Raw genomic sequence first — 21435 nt, 5'->3', positions numbered from 1 at the left:
GCGCCATTATTTTAACTCTTATCTACCGTTTTCTGTGTAGTTAGTTAATTCATTAATAAAGCCTAATTTATATACAGTGATAATAGCTTGCAGGCTTTCATTCTCTTTCATTCTCGCTGAACGATAAAGCTGGATGGTTTTTACGTTGCCTTAGCTAAATCCTCTCTAATCAATATATCCTGCAAATCACCTGACTAATTTTATCTGGGAGTCATTTGAGGGGGATAAACTCCAAAGCCTGTGCTTTGAGATGAACCATCCAGTGAGTAATATTTCAAACAAGCAGATGGATTAGAGCTATTCACATTACTTTGCTGCTTGTTTGTTTGGAGTGCTACTTCCCGATGCAGGTTTTTTCCAAACCTCGTTTTGTTCGTGCTTGCGAAGATCTGCCTGTGACATCATGGCATCACCTGCTGGGGTTTGCTGCGCGTTCAGAAATTTGTATTTTAAGCTCACGGGTCAGGGATGTGCCTCTCCCAGGCTCCGTGCGCTGGCAGAGCAGCAGTGGTGTAGTGATTTGAAAGCAAAACAAATGGGAGGCTCCAAGTCAGAGATACAACTTAAAAGGAAGAAAGGAAAGGAAGAAAAATAAAATAGATGCAATAATACAAAACACCACTGGCGGAGTCAGGATACAACATGAGCAGGGTGATGGAAGCAGTCCAGATGAGGTGATCCTCCTGAAGCAGTGATCCTGTAGAAAGGTCTGGTCCTCTGGGATTCCAGTGGGTAAGGGCCCCTGTACTGTCCCAAATCCCAGATGATATCCAGGTGGGAATGCTTGGCTCCTCCCCCTGGGCGGAGCATCTCACAGTGGGATGATGGGTCATGCAGGGGGTCCTTGATGGCCCATTAAACAGAGACAACTCCCGGAGGGAGTTATCTGTGAGTCATGGGCCAGGCACTGATGGGCCATTAACAGAAGATAACGGCCCAGAGGGAGGGGTCTGGGAAAACCCTGCCCCGCCGGGATTCAACAGCTCGTGAAGATGGTGATGGAATACTCTGTGCACATCCTATACTACAACCCAGGACAAGTGGACAGGGATTTTGCTCTTTGGGACCCTGCAGCTTATGGAAGAGTGTCTCAGCATCCTCCAGCCTTGCACGGATCCTGGCACTTGCTGGTTAGTGGCTGATACTGTCATTCTGTAGGCAAGAAATTGTCTTGTTGAGTCTGCCTGAGAGTGTTTTGCTTCTGTTCAATTTCCTAAAGCACTTAGTGGGGCAGGGATTCATGTAACTCTTCCCTTGAGCTCTCTGGAGACACTCGGGAGCTGTGAAACTCCCTGCATTCAATCAAGGCCATCACTTCTTAACAAACCTCTGAGCTACTTCTGCTTGAGCAGAAAGTGGTGGCAACTGTGTGAAAATCAGCCTAAGTGCTGATGCCCCCAAATTTCTCTTTGCTTTATATTGGCTGTGGGCTGAGGAGGCAGGAATTAACTCCGTGGCTGTTCTTCCATTATGTGTGACAAAGAACTCAATTTATTGTTAAGCTGGTGTGGGAATTTCCCGAGGTTAGGTGTAGGAAGTTGAGAGCAAAGCAATCTTGTACAACTCAATCAAGAATTCATTCAGACTCTGAAGCTGTGATTTTGGTGTGTGTCACTGCTTGGCAGAGGCGAGCTTTAGATTAAGGAAAATAAAATCTTGAAACGTTCTGTGTTGGAAGTGAAGTGCACAGGGACTTTCTTGTCTTTGTCAGCATTCAGCTGCTCACTGGAAATCTGAAAACCTGTGAAGAAATGCTGCTATATTCAGTGTGCAAATGGTGTGGGGCGGGAGCTGAACCCTCAGGCTGGGTGAGGAGCCCTGCCCTGGGTCCTGAGCTTCACTCCACACCTGCAGGGGAAGGTGTCCTCACCTCTGGGCATGGCTGGGAGACTCTTGCTGGGCTGGTGGAACGAGTCCTCAGCTCCCTGTGAGCAGGGCCTGCCTTGGTGTGCACCTTGGGATGTATGCTAGGATGGATGGAAGTAACAATCTAACTGAAATGTAAATGAGACAGAGATGACTGCAACCTCCTTTGCATTTCAGGTCTGATTAACAGCCCTGCAGGGGTTTTGTTTGGGTTTGGTTTTTGGGGGTTGGTGGTTTTTTGTTTTTGGGGTTTTTTTTTTTAATATTTTGGTTTTTCTTTGTAATAGGGTCAAAATTAAATTGTGTTTTTGTTGGACCTGAGCTGAAACTTGGTTTTTATGCTTTTCAGACTGCTGATGGATGTAGAGGTACTAGCTTTTCATCCCAAGACAGAAAGGGACTTTTTTTTTTTTTTTTTTGACTGGAATAGAAGTTCCAAGAACTTAATGCAAACACCTGATATTCCGTGTTTACTTTCAAATGTCGGGGTAGGAGGACAAGAGGTTTTTCGTCATTCTCTTCGTGTTTGTGCTAAGCTTAGCTGTAGGTGGTTGTGGTGCCTGGTGGAGCCCCCTTGGTAAGCACCAGAGTTGAGTAAGGGTTGATGCCGGGCGTGACTGAGGCTCTCCTGGCTGTGAAACAGGCACAGAGCAAAGATGAGCTGGGACTTGAGAGAACAGCAGAGGCAGTGCTAATTAGAGCCTGTTAGGCCATCCACGAGTGAAACCATTTCCCCCTTGACTGGGTATTTGAGATTCTGAGCCTGAGGATGCTCTTTTGGGAAGGCTGGGCCGTGTGCTTCCTGAGGATGGCAGCGGTGCAAGGACACTTGGCAGGGCTGGGGCCCCAGGCTGCAGTGGGATGTGACAAGTTGCAGGAGTTAGACACAATTAGTTTAAGGGGGAAATCTATGATCTTCACAAAGATAATGTACTTAGCTGGTTAATAGGGGGCCTGCTGGTCTGCAGATGCCGAGTCATTTACTAATTGCCTCGCTTGCATCATTGCATTAGATTTCAGATCTGATCTCTAGTCCTCTGCTATGCCACAGAGTGAAGGGAAGTCATGTGCTGCCTCCCATTGCTGGCATGCCCTGACCTTTGGAGCCCGGGCTCTGGCTGGGACACAGCCCTGGGGGCCCAGGAGAGTCACACACCCTCCAGCTCCTGCCTTGGAGCAGCCCCGTGTGTCCACATGCCCTGCAGAGAATCCAGCTCATGCCAGGCTGACCTTGCCTGGAAATGCATCTCATCCTCTCTGTGTTGGCATCTTTAAAATGGGGAAGTTAAATTAGCGATGAAAGAGATTTTGGGGGCCTGTGGGTGTGTTTGCAGCACAATGGACAGCCAGGCAGAAGCTGCAAAAAATTAAATGTTCATATCCTTTGAAGTCAGGCTAGGGTGCCGCGATTCTGTTTTGATTCGTGCCTGCTGGCAAGAATAAAGCAGGTTGTCAGTAAAGAAAGCCTTTCTTCAAATCTATTTATTACAGCTGAAACATTCAGCCCACTGGCTGGGTGGTGTGTTGGTGCTGGCACCTGCTGCAGGATGAGCAGTGCCGGGGAGCTGCTGGAGCCAGGGGGGGCTGCCCTGTGCTCCTGGGGCACTCTGCAGGGACACGGGGCGCAGCAGGGCCGCTGCAGCAGCCCCAGGTAGCCTGGCATTCCCAAAACCCACTCTGAGCAGATCTACTGGCAGAAGAAGATATTTTTTACAGTAGGGTGAGCAATATTTAATTTGCCTAAATTGGTTTGTTCCTTGTTTAAGCTGGAGTTCCACACTTTATTGTTATGCTTCCTAATGCAGTTTCCATTTTGAGCATTGCTGCCAGCATGACAAGCTTTTTCGTCCTTGAGAACTTTCTGGGAAAGCTTCCTCAAATCACACAGACCACTCTTCTGCAACATCTGTTGCTTTTTAGGACCCTTACTGACTTTTGTCCAATAACCTCTTCCTAGCAGAAGTTTACCTTTGTACCCCATAACAGAAGTCAGAGTGCACAGGCCAACACCTCCCTGTGCTCCAAAGCCCCAAAAGAAGGTTTCTGTGGGCAGGTGGAGGCACCAGGGGGGCACACAGAGCTGCTGCCTTGGTTTGTGGTGAGTAATTCTCCCTCTGCTTGGGCTGCTTGCGTGGTGCTGGGCTGAGCATCCCTCTGGTGCGCACACAGAGCTTCCCTTCTCACCTCTGGCTCACGGGCTCTGTGTCTTCCGCAGAAATCTCCGTGTAGACATTCCCTGCCAGGGCGCGTGGATGCAGGGATGTGACAGCCGAGTGGTTAATTATAAATGAAAGAAAAACCCCTTTAAGCCGTGCCAGTCCGTTCAAGTGATCCAGATTTGTCTGATAGCCTGTGTGATCATGCTTCAGTTAACTCTGTCACTGTGCATTTTCTGTGGTTTGCAATCTCACCAATGTTCAGCTCATGTTCCTTGTTTTCGACACCGAGTTTTGTTGTAAACCTTTGAAGTGGTCAGAAGTGATAAGCTGAAAAACCCCCAAACCTATTTTCTCTAGTCTTTCTGCTAGATCTTTGAAATCTTGAGTACAGTATTGATGGAGATTTTCTTTGGAGTATGAAAAGGGTTTCCACGGGTCATCCAATCAGTAAATGACATGTAATTGGAGCAGGCAATGATATACTCTAATTAGATACCACTGCTATAAAACTGTTTGAAAATCAACAGATGTGGAGGGAATGGGTGCTATTTTTAGACTAGGACTCTAGACGAGAGAATAAAATTCTAAACCAGATTTTGATTGATTTGAGGACCCATGGGAGGATCCACAGACCAGGTATCATAGGACTGACTGCCTAGAGGCAGACCTGGTAGCAGGTGCCCACATCCCCGTGGCTCTGAAATGCAGCCAGAACATTTACAGGACTAGCGGGGCGCTGTGAGGGCAGGGCTGGATGAAACCTGCTGGGTTTTGCTTGCCTGAGACCGTCCCAGGTGTGCTCCCACAGCCGTCTGCGGGCCGTGGTCTCTGGAGGTGACAGCAGAGGCTGGGCTGCTGGTGGTGCTCCAGATCCAGAGATCACCCCGGCAGGGAGCCTTTCCATGCCTGGGATTAACTCCAGAGGATGCTGCAGAGAGCACGACAGAGAACAAGAGCAGCATGGAGGTTTCACACTGCGTGTTCTCATCCTCTTTGCTGTATTTGGTTCTTTATGGTGTAATGGTGTGGAATGCTGAGCCCTGGGTGTCAGTGGTGCAGTGTCCAGGGGTTCTGCCCCATCTGGGTGGGTAGGGCAGAGCTCCTGGCCCTGTGGCAGGAGCTGCTGCACCTCTGGTGCCCGTGGCAGTGCAGGATCCAGTCTTCTTACCTGCTTCAGGTAGCCCCTGCCTGCCAGGGTTAATGTGGGCTGCAGCTGTGTGATCAGGTCTGCAAACCCTCCTCACCCTCACTGGTTCTGGTGCAGCTGCTGTTGGTCTTGACGTGTGCAAGCTTCCTCTCCAGGCAGAGATTTGTCACCATCTCTGCCTTTAATGGCTTACAGGAAAAAATAGAAAGATTAAATTTTTTTTTAATATTTTTTAATTTGTTAATCTTTTATTATGCTGGAGCTGGACATCTCCGAGGATATAATTGGAGAAAATAGTAATTGCAGGGCTTGCTCATGCTAGTATCTTCTTCCCAAAGGTACGATATGTTATGGCAGTGTGTCTGAGACATTATTTTAATTGGTCTGATGCAGACCTTCTCAGGATGAACGATTTATCTTTTTTTTTTTTATTACTTCGTTTCCACTTCATTACTTCATTTGCTACCTGTCGTAAAAGAGGAGACAGGGAGGCCAGTGTCTGTATGGAGGATGCAGAGGACCAGTGCCTTTTGTAAATCATCCATTTTTATGTCTGTGATCCGAGCGATGGAGGAAATTGCTGCTCAGCTTCTGATGAAACAGAGCATGGTGTGATGGAGAAGCAGGAAAGTCCATCCTGAAAATAACGGGGACAAAAGTTGTGCAACGTCAGTGACTGTAGCTTATGGGAGCATAGGAGAGAAAAAAAATAAAAATGGTACCTTGTTCCTCCACTTCTTCACTTCATGTAAACTCATGCCCTAGGCAATAACAAAATAATAAAAATAACAGTGAAGCACGAAATGCTGTACAACAGGCCACATATTTATTTTTTTCCCTTTCCCTGTATTGCTAAGAAGAGATTGCAGGCTAAACACTGCTTTTTCTTTCCAGTGTCACTAAAAGCATTTAAGATTCACTGCAGTTCATTGGCCCTACTTTCTGCATATGAAGCTTGAACAATTTGTGAGAGCAGTTCCTAGGTAGTATGAGGATTTTTTTTATTGGGCACAGCAGGTCTTTGAAAGCAGAGCAGAAGGCAGAACTTGCTGCAGATCTGCTGTCTGTGGTGTTTATCTTCCTGTCTACACAGACCAGATTAGGCTGCCTCCTTTCTCCTGCCATTCAGAGTCACATCTAGCACCCTCAAGGACTGCAGTTTTTCTCCTGTTAGGTGTATGGACTCTGCAAACAACAAGAATTAGTTGGACCCTGCTCTGCCTGGTGCCAGCAGTGCTGGTGATGTTCCAGTTGGAAAGGCTCCTGGACCAGAGGGGTCAGTCTTTCCTTCTTCTGTTCTTTCCTCCCTTTTTTTTTTTTTTCTGCAGTTCTTTTCTTCATTTTGATGAAGCTGTCAGAATTCATAATGTTCTGATTCTCTTCAAGTTTGCTGTACAAGTTTAGTTTGCAAATTGAGACATGAATTCACTCCCTGCCATTCTTTGGTCCCATTCGTGTAGGAGCATCTGCAGAAGTGCCCTGACTCCCACTGCAGGAAGTTATTTTCTCTGAGTTCACAACTGTGTGCCAGCAGAGACTTTCTGTGCTGTTGTTCGTCTCATTCACTGTGGCTGGACTGTGATCATTCCCTGGTCAGCCACAGACAGATCCTGGTTGTAGTAATACTTGGGATTTGTTGTATTTTGTGTGGTAAACTACATCCAGAACGCTGTAGGGAGCACTCTTACACTACCTAAGGCAGTCCAAAAAAGAACTCGAGCATCTCTGTGCAGTTTTTTTAGTACCTGATGGTCCAGGTGGGCACCTTTGCCACCCAGTGAAATTAATGAAATGGGCACCAGGCTTTGAGGTTCGCTTCCAAAGCCCAGTCAGTGCCCCTCTGCTGGCTCTGGGCCAGTTACAGTGAGCAGGTTGTGGAGAGTTCTAGTTTACCTTCCTTACATGTTCCAAGGTAAGCCGAAACTTTTTTCCTTAAACAGAATCACCTGCTTGGGTGTGGGGAGTGCATTACTACAAGGCACCTGGGACACTTTAGGGTCATCCCCTCCTTTTCAAGGGGGGTGATATGTAGGTGCATGTATGTAGTGATGCTACAGCATTGCCTGATAGTGGATATTTTGCCTGGGTTCCGTGGCCTCCTGTAGGCTGCATGGCATTTCAGTGGCTCTTCAGGAACTGGAAACGTTGCATATTTTCCTAAAAATGTGATCCTCCGATTCTTGCTGTTCTCATGGGAGCAGGATCATAGCAGCATTCCAGAAGCTCTCATTATATTTTTACAGGTGTTTTCTGTCTCCTGCTCAAGTTGTAACTGTGCCATTTCTTTTTCCTGAGAGCACTTTTGGCACTGTTTGCTGAAGGTGAACTTGCAAATCAGTAACGTCTCGGAAAAAAACAACCCGCCATTTACTGTATAGCAAATGCCTTGTTCAAAAGCATCTTCAGGCTCAACGTGGGGATGACATTGCAAGACTAAAGGCCTTAGCTAGCTGACCTTTAGCATCCCTCTAAAAATAGATCCCTTTCAATGCTGGCTCTCTTTCAGTGGCAGTTGGGGTTGTGCAACGGGTCTTCATTACCCCTGGCGCTTTCTCAGTGAAGCATGTGCAAACCAGGCGGGTTTTCGCTGTGTTCTGTGGCAACAGCCTGCGTTTCTCACTGCAGAGGCTTCTGTTACCTTGTGCTTTTAAATGCCCTTAAATGAAAGAAGCGTTGAACGCAAAGATCAGTGCCTGTGCAGTTTGGAGATGCACACGCTTTTTTTAATGCCAGTTAAGCTCAGCTTGAACTTTGTGGTTTGGTTCAGCCTAATATTAACAAGAGCAGTTCACAGCTAATATTTTACAGCCATCAGTGCCTATGGACTGTTATGACAGGATTGAGGGCCCTCAGGTTGGCACGGATTATTTAATTAACTGACTGAAGTTTGAGTTTGCTTTGATGGAACTTTAGCTGGGGCTTCTTTCCTGTTCTTTGAGCTTTACCTAATGGCTCTTAAACCGATAAACGTGTGAGACTTGGGTTTGTATCTAATGACAAAATGTATCTTGATCTTTTTATGGCCGTCTTTTGTGGGGGGGGGGGGGGGGGGGAAGAAATCCCAACAGCAGAGCAGGAGCGATACACTTGGAGAAGAAAAGCAACCTTCTGCTTTTAACTGTTTTGTAAAGAGTGTGCCGACAACGGTGAGAGAGTTTGGGAGTGGGAGCTGTCATTGATGTTTCAATGCAAGCGAAAAATCATTCCAAACAATGTAATCCCTTTTAATTCTTATTGAAAACGATATTCTCCTCTTCTGCCTTGCTCTTGTCAGATTCCAAGACTGGAACGCTTAAGGACTTTTGAGGGTTGGTCTAGATGAGAGTTAAAGGTCCCTTCCAACCCAGACCACTCTGTGGTTTTAGGACTGTCCTGCGTGACATTTTTAACTTAATGCATGTCTTATGATACTTCCATATATTGCAGTAAATGCATTTGCATTAAAGATTTATTGTGGGTTTCAGCACTGTAATTGCTGTGGCAGGCACATACCATATTTATACTTTGTATTATTCCAATTAATGCATGGAGTGTGAAAAAAGAGTCTAGATAAGGCAGTAAAAGAAAAAATGGAAACAAAAATATATTTTTAGGAAAGCATACTTCAGTCTCACAGCAGGATTGTCTATGTTTATCAGTCTTCTTGGGGAATTTTGGGAAGTGCTGTTCAAGTGCAATTTAGAGTCCATGGCTGCTGTTCACATTCTGTCTCAGCAGCTGGAGTCACTGTAATTGCGTTTTCCATGTTGTGTCTATTCAGAGTCAATTAATAGTGTTTTGTTTCTTAGAGGAATAGGAATGATTTTCTGCTTCCTAATGGTGCGTGCAGGAGTGGGCAGGTCTGGCAGGGGCTGTGTGAGGCTGAGGCCTCCCCCGGGTTTTGGGGCAGGAGCTTTGCTGGTTTCCCAGGCTGGGTGCAGTGGAGCAGGGCTGGGCTGCTCCACCCCACAGAGCCCTGCTGGACTGGGGCAGCCCTGCTCTGCACCCTGATTATCTGTGTGCTGATTATCTCCTCGGCAGTTCTGGTTTTTATATCAACTCTGAGCCCTGTACCTTCATTCATTTATTTTTTAAAAATTATTATTATTTTAATTTTATTTGGCTGCTCTTCAAGCTGAGGTGAAAATTTTCCCCTTCCTTTACGGATCTGTCAGTGCCCTTTTGGTTTTCTGGGTTTTATTTGCACAGCGGAGATCCATGAAAGTCACTGGCAGTGCCATTTATATCCCCAGTTCAGAAATTACAGTACAGGCACACCCTGTGCCTTCATCACTGCATAGGTCACAGAGGAGGATTCTGCCATTCTGTCTTTCACTCTTTAATTATTATGATACACCTATATAATCCTTTTTTTTTTTTTTTTAGCCCTTTGTTGTTGCATTTGGCCCAATTCAGTTGCTTTTTGTGCAGACTTGTTAAGTTAGACTACTGCCTGCCTAACTGCGGGATCAGTTTAAGTACAAGTAACAGAGAAAATTAATGAGAAAGTAATAATGACCCTTCTGCTAATGATCTTCTCTGATCATTTTTGTATTCTCTGTGTAGTGCATGGGTTTCTGACCAGGACATCCTGAAACACCCAGTAGGAGCAGTGCAATCAAACTTTGCTCCTGAATGTGATACAGTGATGCATGAAAATGAGATACGAGGAAAAATGAGCAAAATCAAAGTGATAAATGACAGTGAGAAAGAACTCCCAGTGGAAAATCTCAGAGTGTTAGGACAGGAAATTAACCCATCTTCTGATATTTGTTTTCAAGTTATTCTTTCGATCCCATTTTAGAAGTGTTTCAGCTTTGCTGTTCAAATGTACTTCTGGAATATGGTTATTCTCTGTATAAATATATATTCTCTGTAGTAAATATGTATGTTGTCTGTAGTAAATTCCTGTTATGTCAGAAATAAGCCTAAAATAATTAAGGTGGAAGTATGTATCACAGCCAGGGGGTGACCTTCCTGAGTGACCAGCATCTGATGCCGTCTGCTTTTTGTAATCTGCAAATCAGTGAGGCAAAGAAAGAAGCAGATGTCGCTAGAATGACTGTAAGAACAAATTCATGCAATTATGCCATGATGTGTTCACATTTTCCTTCTTCCAGAATCAGGTCACAATTTTGCATAAAAAGTTTTTATTTTGCCAAAACTTGTTGTGCATCCTCTAGCTGTTTTTTTTGGGTTTTTTTTTGTTTTTTTTTTTTAGTTATTATTTTTTTGGAAATACTGCTTCAAGACCTGAAACCAAATTAGACAAAGAGAATGATGTTTGTAAAGACCTTTTTTTTAATTAGCCAGAAGAAACTTGGCAGTACGTTGGTTAGCCTGAGGAAGTCTCCATTCAGAATGCTTTTTGTTTTATAAAACTGGCTGATGGTTTGACATCTTTAAGGTAAACAGGTGCCCATGCTGAAGTATTTCCCTCAAGCTGAAACAGAGCCAAGGGCTGCAGCTCACAGCGGAGCAGTGCTTCTCCCTGCCAGGCATCTCCTTCCCATCCCTCTGGGTGTTCAGGTGTACTTGTGCACGACTGCCACGAGCTGCAGCTCTGGGGTTTGTTATGTCCTCCAGGTAAGGGAGCAGGGAACAATCTGTGCCCTGCACAAAGCACTCGTGCTCGTTATCCCCTGGCATCCCCCTGTCCCACACAGGAGCTGCGCTCAGCCTGGGGCAGTTAGAGCTCCAGGCTGCTTGGCTTTTGTGCTGGAGGTGCTTCAGGATCATGATGAAAAGCTGCTTGTTGGTTGACTTTTTCCCACTGCAAAGAGAGCAGTAAAAGAGAATTTCAAAACCTGCGTAAGCAGCAAGTGACAGTTACTGCCACGTGTGTGTGCTTGTGCCTCATCTGAGCCAGGATTTGTTAGGCAAGAAGTGGTGGAAGCATCCAGAAAGAGCTTTTCTGAAATACTGCTGGTTTCCTTGGCTGATCTCAGTTTACTGACACTCCTCTCAATGACTGAATGATGGCTTGCTTCCTTCCAAGTCTCAAAATAGCCTCCACTATTGCTAGAAGAGGTTTAATGGAAAGAAATAATATATAGCATTTGTTAGGACGTGGATGGCTGCTGGCAGGTAAAACTGCTTTGTCAGGGAGGATATCACAGTGGGGCAGGATGGATCACCAGGAAAAGCCTGACCGTGGCTGGTGGGTGGCGAGGAGGTTCCTGGTGTTATAAATACATATTATATAGTTGTCTTTTCACAAACATTAACATGAATACTGTATGTATAATTGTACTGTTTCATGTTTAATTAATAGAGTTTAGAAAGGTGATGAATGTGTTGTATCAGAGGGTTAACAGTAAAAAGGCTGGGTTTTTTTTTCTCTCATCTTTGTGACATCTAGACTGACCAAGCCTAGAAGGTGTGGGAGGGGAGGGTTCACCTTGTAGCCCTTTATAAAAGACTGCTAACTTTCTGTTTTCTTATCCAAATGAAAAAAACCAGGAAACCTCAGGAGGAAAATTCAGGATACCCATGTCACCAGACAGAGTAGAGCCACCCACAAATACATCTATCAGATAAGATCATCGGGACTACTTAAAACAGATAAAAAGCTCGAAAGGAACGTTTGAATCATTTATTAAGATCCATTGAATATGCAACACAACGGTCCTTAAAAGATAGAATTTTGAAAGGGTGGGGGTGCTGCTGGCAGGCTTTGTGCCAAGCACCCTCGGCCGAGAGAATTTCGCGTTTCTGTCTCCTAATTGTCTGTCTTTAATTTTTATTAAACTTACAAATTTTTCTAAGAGAGTGGGACTCGTTTTTCCCACTGGTGTGCCCCAGGAGGAGGAGGAGGCTGCCCTGCCCAGGTGCCTGTGCACAGGTGCTGCTGGTGGCACTGGGGAGTGACACGGGGAGTGACAGCGCCCAGGACACAGAGCTGTCACCCGCAGCCCTGGCACTGAGCCGTTTTCAGGATGGATATATTTGCCTACCTACCCTGCAGTAGAGTGTAATTGTTGGAAGGCAGAAGGATGTGAAAAGTGCAGAAGGACAGCTGAAATACCAATAAATCTTGATTACACTTTGCCCTCTTCTTCAGCAGAGGCTTATCTCAGTTATTTTTTAAATAAGGTTGTCAGTGTATGTAGCTGTTTAGGAATGTGTCTGCGGAATGGAAGAGGGTGGGAATTGTGAAGTATGTCCTGACTTCGTGCCTCTGAAGCACAAATCTGGTATTGATCATAGCCCCAGTGCAGATACTTCATTACAAGTTTGTGTTTAGAAGGCTAGATAAAAAATAGATGCACTATATATGTATGTGTGTGTGTGTGTGTGTACAGGACTTAGAAACGCACTTTAAAAATGCGCAGTGTTAATACAGTCAGTGTTTGAATTAAGGATATGAAGTGCTTTGTTTCATTTTTTCATCGTAACATCTTTCATCATTATGCATTCCACAGATGATCAGAGCAGAGGAATGATTGCCATGGGTGGGCAATCCTGCATAATAATGCAAGATGTCACAGAAGCAGAATATGGATAGACGTGGCCAAGACAGTGTTTTCCACTGAACTGACACGGAGAATTTACAGAACATCTCAGGGTCAGAGAGCCTTGCCAATACTGAGATACATGTCTGTGCACAGGAATGATGATTTATGGGGAGAGCAGATGGGTGAAGGAAACATCCCCCTGCAGAGCTGCCAGTGTTTCAACTTCAGAGCTTTTCTCCTGGCCTCTGATGAACAGCTTATAGCAAAAACATTCAGGCCTGCAGAGAGAAAAGCTGAAGAACCAGAGACAACTTATACTTTCCCTTTTTTTTTCCCCTGTTCCTATTTAAAGTTTTTCCATAACTGAAAGCAAGGGTAACAACCCAGGTCAGACAAACTTAAATTAAGCCACTCTTTGATTTTTCTGAAGAAATCCTTTCACGATGTCTCAGTGGCACAGGAGGTGGCCTTGAACTCTTCAGTGTTTGAACTTAGGCCAGGCAGGCAGAAGGGGAGGAGATGTTTCAGATGGAAGGATTTTACAGTTTTTAGGCTGAGGTGGGATGCAGGCAGGTGTGGTGTGCAGGAGCCTGGGGCAGGAGCGACTCTGCCTGCAGCAGGAGAGGAGCACCAGAGAGCTGTGCTGCCCACGGTGGTTTGTCCAAAACCTGGCCTTTGCTCCAGCAGAGCTCTCTGGGGGTGTGTGCGACCACAGGTGATGCTTTGGGATGCTTTATAAACATGCATCTGGGCCTGCCAGCTTTGCTGGTGTGGCACAAGCAGGGGCATAGCCCTGTGCTGGTGGTGCAGGTGTGTCCCCTGCAGTGTCACCTCCAGCTTTGGCCCGGCTGGCCACGACTGTGGGGTGAGGAGCAAAGGGTGGAGAGTGCTGCTGCTGACTCCTGCCAGGAGGGGAATATTCACACCCCGTGGCTGTGACTGCAGGGAAGCTGATGTTGGGGAGTGTGTCTGGGTGTGTCCGGTGCATTTCCAGCACTGCTTTTATCACTGCATTTTTGAAATTAGATGAAAGGGAAAAAAAAAAAAAAAGATTTGCATGTTATGGCATACTGACATGAAAATATATCATCCAGCGAGCAGCATAATTTCCTAAATTGGCTTTTAAATTGTAAGACACAAGTGTGTGTGTGGAGCCCGGCAGGGCAGTTCCTGTTGGGGTGGTAGGGAACAGCAAGCCAAGCCCCAGCTGCAGATCTTGTGGAAAGCAAGTTTGCAAAGGATTCGCTGAGGCACGAAAAGCTCGGCTGGGTTGGTTGAGGAAGAGGTAAAACCCGAATCCACTGCTTGTAGAGCTTCAGTGAGAGGGGTTCCTCCAGCACTGCAGGCTGGTGGTGGAGCCTCCTGCGCGCCTGTGGGAGGCAATCATGACAAATATTTTCTCTCAGGAAAGTGGAAGTAATGACATATGTCATGTGTGTACTTTTTGTTTGAGATGTGCATGACTGTAAAGAAACAGATGGCTCCTTTAATTCTGATCATGGCATGTGGCTTCTCTGATTATGAGTCTATTATTCCTATACAGTTGTTTGTTTGTTTTTTTTTAAATAAATTCTTTCTGAAGGGGGAAGGAAGTGAAATTGCCTCGCATCAACTCATTTAAAAATACCAGGAACAGTAATGGTTATTAGGAAGGCTGTGTCCAGTGAAGTACAAATATGTTGCCTAGAGCAGCCTGGAAGAAAAAAAAAACCCCAAGCCAACAAGCCACAAATAAAATGTAAATGCTAGTTCCCAGGAGGATGTTTGCATCCCTGTGTTCACACAGGGAGCTGAGGCAGTTCTCCATCACACCCTGCTGAGGCTCCTCTCCATCTGCACAGGCTGAGCTCACAAGGCAGCAGTGTGGGGTGCAGCCCCGCACCCTGGAACTCCTCCTGCTGCTGCCCACACGCCTGCAGGACACCAAGGCAGGAGAATTTGGCCTGCCTGACTTAAACGCGTTCGTGTTCCTTGTGCGCTCCTGCTCCAGATTTTTCCAGTTGCTGCCTGGGTGCACCCTGAGCGTTTATTTTTGCTCAGGCGGGGTGGACACGTGATTTGGATGGCCGGTTGGACAATGTGTGCTTTCCCATGGACCCAGCCAGCCCAGCAGTGATGGGATGGGGAGAAGGTGGAAGTCCATAGCTCAAGGTAGGAGATGTGGTGCCTTTTCCTTTCCTCCTCCTGTGCCAGGGGGTTAAAGCCCCCAGAGCAGGGTGACGTGGCTGTTGTGACAGGCTTTTTGCTGTGTCCTCCCTGGAACTGTTTTCCTTTGGCTTGTGCTGCCCGCAGGGCTCTGCCAGCTCCTCTTCCTGCCTCCCAGGAATTTCCTTCTTTTCCTTGCTAGCACCACTCCTTGCCCTGGGCTCCCTCAGCCCGTTCTCTGCACCCCAGAGTGGTGTGCTGGAGCATGAAGGTGCTACTGCTGCAAACCCTTCAGCACATCTATTGCTGTGAGACGGTAATTTGATGGAGATCATTAAAACCCTGATGATTACAGGCCTTCATTTCACTTCTTAAACATATAAATCGGTTTGTTCTTTTTCTTTCAGTGCTTCTCAGTTGAAGAGAATCCTAGGTTCAAACAAAATGTGTTTCCTCCTGACCTAATGAATGTGACTCTGTAATCAACCTCTCAGGAGTCTAATGGGACTCCATCCTGATGTGTGATTCAGAGCAGTGCTAATTCCTTCAGTCTCACTGAGGAGAGGAGATTGGAGCTCGTTCCCCAGGTAGATGGGCAAGGCTGCCGTGTTTTCATGCCTTTTGGACACAGTGAAGATGTATCCACTTCACAGCGACAATATTTAAATAGATTGTAGCTTTCAGTGTGCAGGCTTGGTGACCTTCTGGTGGGTTTGAAGGCATGGTTGTGCTGCATGTGATCTGCTGGTGTTTTGAACACTCTGTTCCATTTTTCCAAAGAGTCTCCTTCACCCTCAGGGATGACAACGTAGGCGGGGAAAATTCCTCCTGATGTCAGAAATTGGATGTTTCCCTACAGAGTAGTTTGGAGACTGATCGGCTTGATTGCAACCTGTCCTTATAAAATCATCCTACCTGATACCAGTTCTTCACCGTGATGATTTTCAGCTTTGTACTTCATTGTGCTGGTACTTTCTGAGTGCTTGGGCAAGTGCTGATGGTATTGAAATGAGGAGTGTGAAAACTGCGAGGGGCAGGTGGGGAGAGGAGTTCCATTGTTCCGTTTAGGGGAACGTCATCCACATTTGAGTTTTGAAGGGGGAGTTCCGTGTTTGATGGCGTGGGGGAGAGAGAAGGAACATCCGGGGGGGAGCTAAAATGCTTGAGAGCTGCTATTGCAGGTCCATCCCTCTTCCCTGAAGGCAGAATAGGACAGATGTGAGGGAGAAATAAGAGCAGCGATGGAAAATGCGCGTTCCTTCCATCAGGCTGACTCCTGCAGCAGCGCTCCTGGAAAACCCCGGGCAGAGCAAACAGACACATCCATCCCCTCAGAGTGTGGATAAACCTGTGCTTTGGGGCTCCTTGGACGCTGCTAGAGGTAGCTCAGTGATCAGATTCCAAGCCTGGAGCACCAAAATACCCCCAACTCCTATTCTGCTTGCTCGTCTCCAAATTTCTGCAGTGACTGGAGGAGTTCATTTTGTTTCACTGAAATGAGACTGAAGGTTAACTAAAATACTATGTAACTATATGTCTTGGCTGTCCTTCTCTTGATTTAATAATTTCCTTGTTTTAGTGCCTAAAATCTCTCTGTATACAGAAGGAAAACAGGAAACATTAACAAACTTAAATTACGTGGGTTTTCTTGGCCCGAGAACGTGGAAGGAAAATGCCACCGAGATGTGGTCACAATTCTAATTGACATAGACTGGAAAATCCTTAAAAAATAAAACCGAAATTTGACAGTAAGTCGGAGCACACTGGTTTTTTTAGAAAAATCAAAATAAAATCTATTCGCTTTGATAACAGAGCGTTTATTGAATGGAGGGAGGATTTCAAGAAGAACACAGGCTGCGTTGTTCCAGAGCCTGTGTCTGGTGCTGTTCTACACTTTACAGTCTCCCAAACAGCACAGCTTAATTGTAAGGAATCATTTTGAGAGTCTTATACTTGTGGAGCTCTGGGGCCTTTGCTCCCTCTGATCTGTCTGCTGAGCTCAAGGGTGGAAAGCTCTCAAAGGGGGCTGAGGACTTTTCTGGCTGAGAATTTCCTGCTGTCACCACCACCTTGGTTTCCTTCTGAGCTGTGGGAAACCTTGTCTGGGGCGTGGTGATGGTGGATGGGATGAGAGCCACCCCAGAGCCCTGTGCAGGTGGCTCAGTGGAAGGAAGTGTGTCAATTCTCCCTGGAGCCCCACTGCAGCGCTTCCTTCCCTTGTAATGTAGTGGTTACAAAGAAATAGATTAAGTATTCACATTACAGTAGCAAAATAAGAAAGAGATGTTAATTATTTACCAGGTTTCTCAGGAGGCCTCCTAAAAAAGAATCGAGGAAGAACTTCAGAAGTGTTTTCAGAAAGAAAGTTGCTGGATGAAATTCTTCTTACTTCTCTCTGAGCAGTCCCTTTGAAACTCAGTTCCTCTCCGTCAATACGTGGAAGGATCTTTCTTGGGGAGTGAAGGAGGGCAGAGATGAGCCTGAGCTGGCCAGCCCACAGGGAGGACAGAGGATGTGTTGTCCCTTCCAGCTACAGTTAGTTCAAAAGAGAGACATCGAGGGTAGGGAGGCTGTGGTCCTAGTCCCAGAACCCTCCATGCACATACCAGGTGCTTCTCCCAGCTCCGGTGGCCTGGCCGTATGAGATACAGAGGCTTGAAACGAAAATAAATAAATGAATAAACTCAGTTTAACCAACTTTTCCGTCTGCTGTGAGCTCGGAGGTGATTCAGAGGCAGGGGGGGCAGCAGCCTGCTGTGAGCCTGCAATGCTGGCACTGCAGGTACCATTATTCAATGCTGGCTGTCAACCTGGCTTGGAAGAAGCGGGTTTTTGTGTAGGAGACAGCAAACATGCAACAAAATAATGCAGGGATTATTTTGTTGTTGTTGTTATTGTTAAGCAGTTGATTTTGCCGTGTAGCAGAGGGTCAGAAGTCAGCTGCATGCCTGTCTCCCCTTTGTCAGGTGAACAACAACACTCTTTCTTCAGGTGAGCTAAGTCCACAGAAGGTGCTTTGTGTTAAACTACTTAATTCCTCTGCTGCAGGAATCAGAATTAGTCTCACTCAAGGATTTTGTGTTTCACCTCCAGCTGCTGAAATGGGTTGATGTAGTTCAGGGGCCAGGCTTAATTATCCTGAGCTTGATGACATTTTCAGGTGCACCTGTAAATGCCCCTGCTTAAAGGCTAAATGCTGCCTCAGTTGTCTTTGTACCTTCTTTTTAGTGTCCTTTTTTATTAAGCACAGAAAGATTTTTATGTTTTTCCCCCAAATGGGCAGCAGCTCTCTGCAGCTGCTTTGTACACTGATTGTACCAAGGGCACAGGTTGGTTTTTGTTATTTCAATTATGGCACACTCACAATTTGTCCTTCCTGTATTTCCTTTCCTGGATGCTTAAACTGTCCTCTCAAACAGACACAGAGGGGAGTTTATCAGTTTTGTCTGTAAACTTGTGTCCTGCATGACTATCATCACGGTACTGTCCTTATTGAAGAACTTCCCTTCATCTAGTTAATTAATCCTTTTCTGGATGGAAAAAAAAACAAAACCCAAAAACAAACAAAAAACCTAAACAAAGCCAAAACAAAAAAAAAAACCCAAACAAACAAAAAACCCCCCTAAAACCCCAACAACAAACCACCTCAAAAGTTACAATATTCTTGCATTTCAATGGATTTCAAAGCCTGAGCAAATCAAGGTTTTGCTGTTTCCCTGAAGTGTTCCTGAGACAGAAGAGGCATTTGGCACAGCAGGTCATCTCTGATGCTGTCTGAAAACAGGGCTGCAGTCACAGGGATATAGATGGTGGCTGCTCTAATGAGTGCAGGTTACCTCAAATTGCTTTAACGAGCCAGTGCAGTTGTGTTGGGCTTATTGAATATCTGAATTAATGGCTTGGAAGGAAGTTTGTTAGCCTGCTTTGCTAGAAACCAAATCAAACAGCCTGGCACATTCCACAGTGACACGGAATAGCAGAATTGGAATTTTAATTTACCTCAGGCTGTGTGTGATCCTTTCTATTAATAAAACAACCACGTACCAGCAGACAGGTGTTAAAATAACAATCCCCTGGGGAGGGTGCTGGCTCTGCACATGCACAGGTGGCCCTTCCCCATCAAGGTTTTAATTTTAATTGTAGTGGCAGTGAGCTGAGCCCCTGGGTGAGCCCACCCTGCCCCTGGTCATGTCAGGGCCCTGTCCCTCCTCTGTGTGTCAGGAGCCTGCTCAGGGTCCTGCCAGGCTGGAACCAGCCTGTCCTGGAGGGGAACAGCTGGGTTTGTGCTGCACACCTGGAAACCACCCCAGCAGAGGCTTCAGTGCAGTCACTCTGTGTCTGGGTGAGGGACAGGGACAGTCAGGGCCCTCTCTGAGTCTGTGAGAGGTGAGCTCTGGTGAGGCTGGGCACAGAAACGCCCAGGGCGAGGCACAGCGTGGGGATTGTTCCTTTAGGGAGGGCAGGAGAGGTGCTGCCCGTCTGCTCTGGACAAACAGGGTGAAGGTGTTCTGTGAGTAGGATCTCGGGTTTGGATGTGCAGACGTCGCACGGGAGGATGTGTCGAAAGCATTTAACAGACGGGAGGATACTTTGCAAGAGAGTCGAAGCTCAAAGACACGGGTGAAAAAGGAGAAGGCAAGTCTGCGTTTCTAGCAGATACACAAAGGAAGTAAACTTTGAAAAATGAGATATGAGCAAAGAGTTTGATAGTCAAAGGGCAAGATGCAGGGGAAGAATGACGTGACCAAGAAACCAAACCAACCACCGATTTTGTATGGGAAAATGAATCACGAAATTTTTGTAATTTAGGGTCGAATTAGCAAAGATTAATTTCTGTGTACTAGAAAAATTACCTATCAGTTGTTGGCTATGATTGCTGTTATTGAATAGCTTTGGAAAGTACAACCACAGAGTCTGTAATCTTACATGTAAATCAATGTTTGCTAGACATGATATATTGACTGAAAATGACAGATTATGAATCACAATTTGATTGTTTGGAGCTTAGAGTGTTCTGCAGAAAGACATGATTTAAACTGTAACTTTGAGCCTGCAGTTTAATGATCTTATGGAAAGAAATGCTGCAGAAACTGCAAAATCAGATTTCCATCTCCTGACTTTCCGGGCAGCACCATTGATAAGGGGATTTATTGTTTGCTGGAATTACATCTGGGTGATCTCTTCCACTTCTCCTGGCAGAGAAGGAGAGGAAATGTGAGAAACTGGGCAGGTTTTGGAGCAGTGCACGTGAGGGTGACAGAGCACGGAGGGCAAGGCACAGAGAGCTGGACAAGGCTGGTGCAGGGACTGAGGTTAGTGGGCGTCTGCAGACACATCCACAGGCTGTAATTGAAGCGTTCCCGTCTGTTTGGGTATAAATTCGGGTATAAACTCGGGTATAAATTCGGGTATAAATTCGGGTATAAATGTGGCCCCTCAGGAGCACTCAAGTGTTAGCCGATGTTCTCCCCCAGGACACCGCGTGGGGTTGTGCCGGCCTGTGAAGGAGTCTCCTGCAGGGTCAGAGGGAACAGTTGCTCAATGTGACATGAATTTCAGTAACAGCCTTCATGTGTTGCCAGACTCACATCTGCCCTCACCTGAGCTGTCCTGCGTGATAACAGGTAGGAGGGAGGGGAGGAGCAGAGTCCCGGAGTGGCAGCAAGTTGCACGCGTGTTGGAAATCTTCCGTGATTTGTGAGCATTCACATCAGCATCTGGCAAGAAAAATCTTCCTGTGAGGAGGAATCTGCTTCCAGGAAGGCTCATTTGGTGACATTCTGCAGCATCAAATGGCCCGTCTCAAAAGAAAAGCAGTACCTTGATCTGACTAATTTTATCAGCATAATTTGATTTGCGACTGCAGAACATTCTATCTACAAAAGGAAAGCAGAACCTCAGTGAGCGTGGAGGGGGCAGGAGCTGTGGGTTTGTTCTGATCCAGGAGGCAGGGACACCTGTGGTGGTGGCATTTCTTGGATGTGAGGGTGGAATCCATGGAAATGCCTCTCCAGACTGAGCCCCTTGCAGACCCTTCATGTCCTGGCCCTGCTGCCTCTGCTGCCTGGGGACAGGGTGGCTGCAGCCAGCTGTGACATTGGCTGGAGGTGGGGCTGCTCCTGGTGCAGGTCCAGGGGGAAAGGAGGATTGTCCAGCACAAGCAATTCCAGACCAGCGAGGTGCTTCAGGGAAAGCAGGCTGCCAGCTTGACCACACGTTCTTGCGGCTGCCATAATTATATAAATTTAAACTTAATGTTTGTTTTATTAATAATTACGATTTTAATTATATAAATAATATAATATTAATATACATAATACACATTATATATGTAAAATAATTATTATTATAAATAAATAATATATTGTTTCATTTTAATACAGTTTTAAGCAAGCAATTAAACAGGAGCTGCGGCAGCCTCAGCAGTGAAGTGTCCCCTGTCCCCAGCACTGCAGGCTGGCTGCCTTCCACACCAGATGGGGCTGAACTCCTCGAGAAAAAAACATCCAGAGGGGCCAGACACGATGCTCTCAGCTCTGACATCTTAGGCTTGTCATAGATGCTGAGCCTGTTTCACCCAACGTGATTATCTCTCCCTCTGTCAAGGAGGCAGATGCCTCAGCTAGGAAATATCATCCCCGGCCTGTCAGCTGGATGCTATAAATGGAAATAGGTCTTTAAA

General features: G+C 46.1%; 1 protein-coding gene across 6 annotated transcripts in view; it reads left to right on the top strand.

The window, feature by feature from the left end:
• Nucleotides 1-21435, top strand: part of FGF13 (fibroblast growth factor 13) — a 212055-nt gene that overhangs the window by 72792 nt on the left and 117828 nt on the right. Inside the window, exon 1 of one of the 6 annotated variants that reach the window (XM_066182209.1) lies at nucleotides 14702-14759. The exons of 4 other annotated variants lie outside the window; for them this stretch is intronic. In XM_066182209.1, the coding sequence (XP_066038306.1) occupies nucleotides 14729-14759 (31 nt within the window). In that variant the 5' untranslated portion in view covers nucleotides 14702-14728. Of the gene's footprint in view, nucleotides 1-14701; nucleotides 14760-21435 lie in introns of those variants that run through there. One more of the 6 variants, XM_066182203.1, reaches the window with a different exon arrangement.

This window comes from Chamaea fasciata, unplaced genomic scaffold (genome assembly GCF_029207755.1).
Source record: "Chamaea fasciata isolate MVZ Bird 193981 ecotype frontalis unplaced genomic scaffold, bChaFas1.0.hap1 SCAF_4, whole genome shotgun sequence".
Lineage (NCBI taxonomy): Eukaryota > Metazoa > Chordata > Aves > Passeriformes > Sylviidae > Chamaea > Chamaea fasciata.
Note: the sequence above shows the minus strand (reverse complement) of the source record. Positions and strands in the feature narration are given on the sequence as shown.